Raw genomic sequence first — 8,647 nt, 5'->3', positions numbered from 1 at the left:
GAATGATAATTGATAACAGTGGATGATAGTTTTGACTATCATCGACTATCATGCGCCGTTTGACAAGAGCTTTAAACAGAAGCACCATAATTTAAGTGACAAAAAGTGGGTACCGTTTTGTACCTCCCTCCACTCCCACATCCCCAACGAAAAAAGCAATTGACGCAAAATTAAGTCAGCTCATTCGGGAAAATGGAAATGGTTTTCCACCTACAAGAAGGTTTTCGACCGGTGTGCGCAAAATCGATTGGTGCGATTGGATTCTGCGCTTGCTACCGGTCACATAATTCTATTTTGACTCTGTTTGGCATGTTGCCTTTTATTGGTATCCACAATTTCCGACTCTAGTTAACTAGGGCGATTGTAAATTACAAGGTATCTCACGCTGGAAAAGCCATGACTTTCAGAAAATGATAAATGCCTCCGTGCTCGGGTATGGAAAATATTCCAAGAAAACAAAAGGGGACGAATTTCACGCAACACGTGCCTTCTCAAAATGTTAAAAGTAAAACAAACAACAACAACAACAACAACAACAAACACAAAAAGATTGTGGGGTTAAAGGAACCGCAGCTATTCAACATTAACGAAAGAAATAATTGAAAACACTACAGAGTGACACTTTCTCATATGTTCGCGAGCATTACAATAATGTTCTTCGATCTGAAAGTTTTCGGTTTTACCAAGGGTTTGCCAGCGAGATGATCTCCTTTATTATTAAATCTTCCACCCAAAGTCAACATCTGCGATTATTTAACATATGCAGGTACAATTTTACCAAAACGATTTCTCATTGTAGAAATGAATTCACTGGTGCTCTGTTAAAGGGAACACATTTAAGTATGAGACGAGCCGCGGAACACAGATCTACACGATAATTCCTTCTCTTTCTTCAGTTCTCTGAATTAGTGGCTTAGCCTTGCTCCAGGTCATTATTTCCATTCTCCAGAAATAACTACCACGAACAGCGAACGAAATTTGAATGCTTCCCTTCCGACGCAATTTGGACGCCGTCGCCGCTTTAATTTAGACCTTTGGATTGTAGTACGAGTACGACTACGAATACCAAATTTGACTTCAAGATTTTAGCGAAGTATTGATAAGAGATATATCTCAAAGAGCATCATTTCACTCTTAATGAGCGATTAACTTGACGCAGTTGTTTTGAATGATGATATTTAAGCCCTTCCGTGATTCCAAAAAGACGATGTCACCAACTTTGTTCTCTCAAATGACGACGACTACCTCGATTTCCCGCCAAAATGACACCAGTTCACTCGCGCATGCTCTTTATCATGCCCCTAATCGTACTAGAATCTATAGACGTCTCTAATAAAAAAGCAACTACACAACATTAATTGTGAAGTTATCCAGCTCCGTGGACACACACCTGTTGGTTGTTTCCCACGAAGACTAAGTATCCTAATACCCACCAAGAAATTCCGTCCGCCGGTTGTGAATGCAAGCTCAAAATAGCGAGATTTGCGCGAAACAACCTTATTTCGCAGCTGTTGGTGTTTCGCGCTCCCATTGTAAACGTAGACGCGCACTCATTCAAAGATTTAACGCGCGCTTTAAACCCGTACAATTTATTAATTAAAGCATTTTGTCTAACAGTATCAAAGGCATTGCTGTTCAGTATCGAACAAAATGGCCGGCCTGGAGCAAGCCTAAGGTGCGTTCGATTATTGTTGTTATAAAAATTAATCTAAGGCTGTTTGTTGCTAAGAGTTGATGGTGAGTTGGGCGAACCCAATGAGCGTTCGGTCATCAGCAGGTTCATTTACACTGCTATATGATTTCTGAAAGTACAAAGTACAAATATAGTAAGTAACAGAACAGCGACAAAGCGGTAATACTAGTTGCAATCGCTTCAGACTCGCACTCACATAATACAGTCAACTTCCTTGATTGCGGACACCCTCGGGACCGCGAGTTAGTGTCCTTAATAGCGAGAGTCCGCAACAGCGGGAATTTATTTCAGTCAAACGCCTGTAATTTACTTTTGCTGGGGATTTAGCTGTTGTCCGTAATAGCCAGGTGTCCGCAAGGCGAGAGCTGGCTGTATTATGTTCTCATTTGGAGGGATGGTTGATTTCATTTGAGTTTGCACGATCCTAGCATGTTGTAGTCTCCTTCGCAGCTGTCGTTTGGGCTCGTCCCAAACGACGGCTGGAAAGGACACCACCTTTTCAGCCACGTGGAAAACAATTCATATTCCGTGTAAGAATAGAGCCAATGTGCTGTTCGACTTTTATTCCATTAAAGTTCAATTTTTTTTTCGCGTGAATTTGAAATACCTTGAAAGGCCCTTTGAAGGTACGGTGTCACGCGACCTACTTTTCATTAATTTACGGGATTTAACTTGACCCTTTAACCCCTAATATCAAAGAACATATTCTCCTGTCTTGTACCCATACTTTTGTTATAAAAGTACTGGGGAGAAGTTATTAAAGTATAAGAAAATTCACCTTGGTTTAATTTCTCCAAAATAAGGTTATTTGTGGTGGGGTGAATAACGTACATTGTAAACCCAAAGTCCAAAGGGTATTAAGCCACGGCTAAACATTAGAATACTGTTGTACAACATTTGTTGTGTAGCAATGTAGAACGTGTGGCTAAACATCATTTAACATCACTCTAACATCCATCAAACAAAAATGTTATCATGTAACACGGGGTGCTAAACAGAAAATAAAAACAAAACAAAAAAATAGACCGAGGATGGCTGTCATTGTTTTAAAACCAAGTTCTGTTTCATTAAGAATAAGAAAAACGTTTCACTATTCCAGAATCCCATATATCAAGGCTAAGATAAGCTGCCCATTCAACTTAATTACATGGCTGCGACTCTGGAATAGAGGGGAAATATTGTGAAACGTTTTTCTCATTGTAATAAAACAAAACATGGTTTTAAATCAATGACAACCATCCACAGGGTGCTAAGTGAACGTAGCCGCAGCTAAGGGAAGACAAGGATAACAGCAAAAATATTAACGACAACTGAATAAATTGCTCACCAGAGGAAACATCATGGATTTGCTACTTGGTGGATTATCTATCACTTTTCTAAGATTCGCGGCAACTGAAAACAACAACAACAACAAGCTTTATTACCAAAGTTTAACTTAATTTACAACATAAATATATTAATACAGAAGAGGTAACATTTACTCAGAATAACTGAAAAGCTAATCGAGCTGAGTAAAACTAAATAATGTTTAAATAAAAAAGGTAGGTTGGCAGTGAAGCTTGAGCAAAGCAAATGATTAATCATTAAAAAGGAAGAGGAGGAAAAGAATAAATAAATAAATAAATAAATAAATAAATACCAGTTGAAAACTCGTGAATAGTACCTGAATGACGAAGTGAAAGGGTGTTATATGAGGGGCGCGGCTACGGATTAAATAGGATATACAGTTGTACCTACAGACTTTGCAACATAATTCCATTAAAAACCAATACACAAAATTCCACAGTCACCCAATCTCGTACCCAGAGTCCTCAGGCTCTTTGGTCAGCGGTTGGTCGCCAGGGGAACTGGAATTTTAACACCGTAGGATTTGTGCGGTAAAATAATGGAAGCAGTTACGAGGCAGCCAATCACCCTAACACCATAATAATAATAATAATAATAATAATAATAATAATAATAATAATAATAATAATAATAATAATAATAATTAACAATTATTCGCCGAAGACGAAGTAAATATTGGCTCAGGTGATTATCAGAGAAAAACAAGTACCGTCCGAAAAATGTCGATTTTGTTTGTTTGTTTCAAATCGTCACGCGTCAATGAACAGAGACGCGCAGTCTGCCGATCACATGCTCAATCGAAATCACATGCGCAATCGATAAACTGCACACGGCCTCAAGCAGAATGTCCCGTCAGTATTCTTTAACTGCCGCTTCGCTGAGACGAAGCACTGACTTCTGTGAATGAATGTTGGGTTTCTCCGACCCGTTTACCAAAATAGATGGAGATGAACCAGGCTGTTTGGTGTAAATCTCGAGCCGGGATCACAAGTGCATTTTATTGCACCGAATTTCTTGTTGATCATGACATGATGGCTTCGCCGGTTAACGGACGTTTATAAATTGCCCTCGGAGATAAGCTACTTCAGGTAGGAATTAAGTCATTTGTTGGCTTCATTAAACAAGAACACGGTGGTCGCAGATGAAAATATTTTGCTGTGAGGCGGTGACTTTAGATGGTGGTCGAGAGCCGCTCGAACCGACAACAAACCAGTTTTCAGATTATAAAAACTGTTTTCTTTTCTCGTCACTGAAGCGTAAAACTTACAGAGACATTTATTCATCATGTTTACTTCCATGCTTTCAAATTCTGTCTTAAACTCGTTTTGTTTGTGAAATCATTCCGTTAATAAAGAAAATCTTGCTCGAAGTTAACTTAATTTGTTGTCTTCATTTTGAGTCATCGAGATCGACAACATGCAATTTACAAGGGTTTTTCATTACAATTAGCAAAATTTTCATCTCTTGCCTTCGAAAACTATCACCTCGGACTTAGCTGCATCTTTAGTGCCTTTCGGAATTGCATTTTCTTTCATCCTATTTACTTCTTTTCACAAATGTCAACAAATAGCTAGGCGGCCATTTTGAAAGTTAGTGCTCCCACTATAATCACCTCGCGCGAGGTGATTATAGCAGGATATGACGCAATCCTCGACCAATCAGATCAACAGAATCTCTATAATCACCTGAATAATTATACTAATAACCGATACCATACGCATGTAGAAGGAAAACTGTACAACAAGTGTACCTACCTACGACTAAATCTTGTCCACTTATTAAACCTGCTGACACAAGTTCCTGTGCCACTCCCTCTGGAGTATCTGATAAAAGTTGACATTAGAATGAACAGTGAGAAAAAAAAAAACAGATGCAATAAGTTGATTGCATGTTGGTGGATAGGAGCAATAAGATTTTTATCCTCTGGGAGTTAACTTCCATTTTTATCCAAACTATGTGAGCAAATGAACTAGTAATCGGAAGGTCTTAGGTTCGACTCCTGATAGGAGCAATTAGCTTTTTTTTTAGTATGCCTGTCTCACTTACTGAATAATACGTCATTTTAAATTTTCTATTCTTTTGGCACCAACATGGTGGCAATGTAATCAGCCTATGCCGAGACTAGTATTATTTTAGTGGCCTCTATCAGAACTGCCGCCAAATGTTCCTGGCAAGAGGTTTTACTGGGTCCTCTGTTAGAGAGAGAAGCATCATTACCAGAAATCAAAATCATCAAAGTAAAGCAGGGTACCTACCTTTACCAGGAGTAAAATCAAATCTGATGTCATTTAATTCTTTCTTGGCATTTCTGTTCAGTTAAAAAGAAAACACTATGTTAACTAAAGGGATCAACAGAGATTACATGCAGCAAAAGGCAAGACTTTGTGAGCACTGGCGTTTTCCATTTCCATCTCTGTACGAAAGCAGACGACACAGCTTCTCTGCATGAAATAGGATACCGCATTCAATTACGCATGCGTTGACTGTTAGCCAAGCTTAGTCTACCTTGAGATATCGAAGGGGTTCGGCGATGGAAGCACCTAGAAGAGCCAGTGATTTGCATTTCATTTTGCTTATATTTCGTGAAACTTTGTCTACAGCCAAGCAAATATCAAATGTCTACAGTGAGTACTCCCTTGGCCAAACAAAAGTGGGATACATGTGTCTGCTTTGTCTGGGGAAAGATACGTCTCGTGAATACTGCCAGAACACATAAAACACAGAGAACATACTCTATATTGTCCCACCTTGTCAAGGGCTGTTTACATTGTATGATTTCTGATGAGATCTACTCGGCGATTTGACCCTGCGATATCACATCCCCCATGTAAGCTACCGACTTTAGATTTCATAGCGATTTAGTTACGACTTAGAGCTGCCACCACACGCGATAAAAGCATAAAGGGATTGCAGGATCCTAAGAAAACTTTGCCGTGTTTTATGTTCACATCTTGCAAGCTCTGTTTTAATCGCAAAAACTCCCAGTTACATCCCAGAGAAATCACTTTAAAACCGCAACGAAAATCTCAAGCCGTCTATACAGGCGACAAAAAAAAATTGCACTTGAAATCGCCTCACATCGCTCCAAAAGCAACTGTGAGAACGGGCATTTAATGGAAGTGAACTCACGTCACAGGGCGACTGAAGAAAGAGGACGAAAAATATCGGTGAGTGATCAACGTAAAAGCTGTGAACCTGAGCATTTGGACACGATTCTCGACTAAAACTGCATAAATTATCCGTAAAAAAAATCACACAACAACAACAAGTTACCTTAATCTGAGGGTGAGATCCAAATTGATTTGCGGAGCTGAGAAAAGCACAAATATAAAATGACTGAAAGTTAGAAACTGGAGAACAAATCCTTAAACAAATCAAGGGAGCCAGCATTAACTGTATAGTACATTTTCCAACAAAGGTGCTTCACGTAACAGGACGGAGTATAACAGTCCCACACAAAGTTTACTGTCAACTCGCACCTTGCGGACACCCGTGAGCTAAGGACAAGAGCTAAATCATTTCTGTATTCTTCTGTTTGTCATTTTTGTCGACAGAAATGATGACAAAGTGAACCAAAGAATATATTAGGTCATTCGCCGGCGTCCAAGGTATCCGTTCCGATCTTCAAAGGACTGTAAGGCATTCACATTACCTTGGTTGCATTTTACAGTCAACTCCCTTTACTGCGGACATCCTCGGGATCGCCAGTCAGTGTCCGTAATAGCGAGGGTCCGTAATAGCGGGAATTTATTTCAGTCAAACGCCTGTAATTTATTTTTACCGGGGATTTAGCTGCTGTGCGTACTATCAGGGTGTCCTTAATAGTGGTGTCCGCAAGGCGAGAGTTGCCTGTACATGTAAAGGATTCTGAGTCTACTTTCTTCTTTCTGTTGAAAACCGGTCGTCTTCAACTGAATATGTACAGCAGTGGGAATCTTGTCATCACCTTAACATTTTAGTGTGCTAAGTTTTCCTTTTTATCCAACAAAACGAAAGCAACGAATAAGACAAATGAACCTGTCAAAAGAGAAGGCAAGCTACAGTGAACCCTTAAGCCTTGGCAACAGGTAAAACCCAATCCAGACTGAGATTAAATTAATACCGGTTTTTCTTTCTCCTTTTTTAACTGATAAAAAATGACGTTACTGTACATGAGCAAAACCTCGTGATTTGAAGAGTATCCACAGTCAACTCTCGCCTTGCGGACACCTCGCCATTACGGACATCCCGATCATACATACAGCAGCTAAATCCCCAGCTCTCTATTGAGGGTGTCCCAATAACGGAAGTTGATTGTAGTTGTAAAGAATCCCATGGAAGTTGGAACACTTACCAGGTTTTGGTGCTGTGGGCGTGGACGGCTGGACTTGAACGCTCGCCGCTCTTTCTGGTTTGGAGGGATTTTCCTATAATCACACAAAATTAAAATGAATCCAGCTTCTCAAACTCGCCTAAGGACGGAAAAACGCTACTGTGTGTGTTTCAGTGGTCTGCATGCTTAGCTGCGGTAATAGTGCGTCCTACAGGCGCAGCAAGTAAAGTTTGCAGGGATATTACTAGTCTCCCTTGTAGCCGTTTTTAGTGTCGTCACGCATGAAGACACTAAAAACCGCTTGTTTCGAGTACGCCGCGAAACAAAACAATAATTTGAAGATGGTACTATAAAAAATGTAATTAACGGGGGATAAAATTATTTGATTATTTTAGAAAAAACAGAATTTGCTTCCAGGATCCAAAAATATGCGTACAAGCTTTGGACTTGAGGTGTGACTCAAGTGACAAAAATAACGTCCAAAAAGACCGCTGGCATTTCTAAAAGCTAATTTTTTTCCCCTAAACTTCAAATAACAGGATCAGGAAACAATTTATTTTCGCAAATAACTATTTTTGTTTTTTCCTTCAAAGCATCCTTTTACCTTGACAGTGTCTGCATTCCCTGCCTTATCGTCATCATCGTCTTTATCGCTATCACTATCACCATTTTTATGCCCCTCGTCATCAGACCACTCCCAACTGCCATCGGCTGCGCGGTGAAGTCTTCCACTGGAGCCTGCGACTCGCTTGACCTTTAAAGAAGACAAGAGGTTAATGAGTGGATGGTTCGAGTGGACGTACATGAAACGAACAATGAGTGAGTCTAAACGAATTTATAACATCTTAAAACATCGCTGAATACTACTTCGCTGTATGATGTTGAGTGGGATGGATGAATAAAGAAAACAAATTCCGATTCAACATCTTTTGAACGTTTGTCTTCTGCAGCTTTTGTTCATGTGGACTTTCAAAGTCTCCTAATCAGCAATGCCCCCTTTAAATCTTGCTGACAGCACCACAGGTAATTATTTTTCACAAAGCACTGTACATGTAGAATAGCAAGCACTAGTAACACCTATAAATGTGTTTCTATTTCCTAAGAATACCTTCTGTGATCTTTCACCCAGTGATGGCATTAATGGGACCAATAATTCCACTAAAACATCTTTCTCCTACGAAATCAAGGTACATCCATTTATAAACACAGATACAAGTTAATCCTCTCCTTACGGACACCTCCATAATGCCAAAACCACTATACAGACTAATAAAACAAACGAAATTAATTATTCA

General features: G+C 39.6%; 1 protein-coding gene across 1 annotated transcript in view; it reads right to left on the bottom strand.

Annotated features, from left to right (window-relative positions):
- Positions 1-677: 677 nt before the first annotated feature.
- The window catches only part of LOC146453999 (serine/threonine-protein kinase OSR1-like), an 18,817-nt gene continuing 10,847 nt past the window's right edge, over positions 678-8,647 (bottom strand). Inside the window, exons 10-17 of the mRNA XM_085095945.1 lie at positions 8,461-8,526; positions 7,957-8,106; positions 7,374-7,446; positions 6,314-6,350; positions 5,296-5,348; positions 4,795-4,863; positions 3,021-3,085; positions 678-1,802 (exon numbers count right to left, since the gene is read on the bottom strand). Coding sequence (XP_084952071.1) covers positions 1,725-1,802; positions 3,021-3,085; positions 4,795-4,863; positions 5,296-5,348; positions 6,314-6,350; positions 7,374-7,446; positions 7,957-8,106; positions 8,461-8,526 — 591 coding nt within the window. The 3' untranslated portion in view covers positions 678-1,724. The remainder of the gene's footprint in view (positions 1,803-3,020; positions 3,086-4,794; positions 4,864-5,295; positions 5,349-6,313; positions 6,351-7,373; positions 7,447-7,956; positions 8,107-8,460; positions 8,527-8,647) is intronic.

This window comes from Pavona decussata, unplaced genomic scaffold (genome assembly GCF_977016875.1).
Source record: "Pavona decussata unplaced genomic scaffold, jaPavDecu1.1 SCAFFOLD_321, whole genome shotgun sequence".
Taxonomy (NCBI): Eukaryota; Metazoa; Cnidaria; class Anthozoa; order Scleractinia; family Agariciidae; genus Pavona; species Pavona decussata.
Note: the sequence above shows the minus strand (reverse complement) of the source record. Positions and strands in the feature narration are given on the sequence as shown.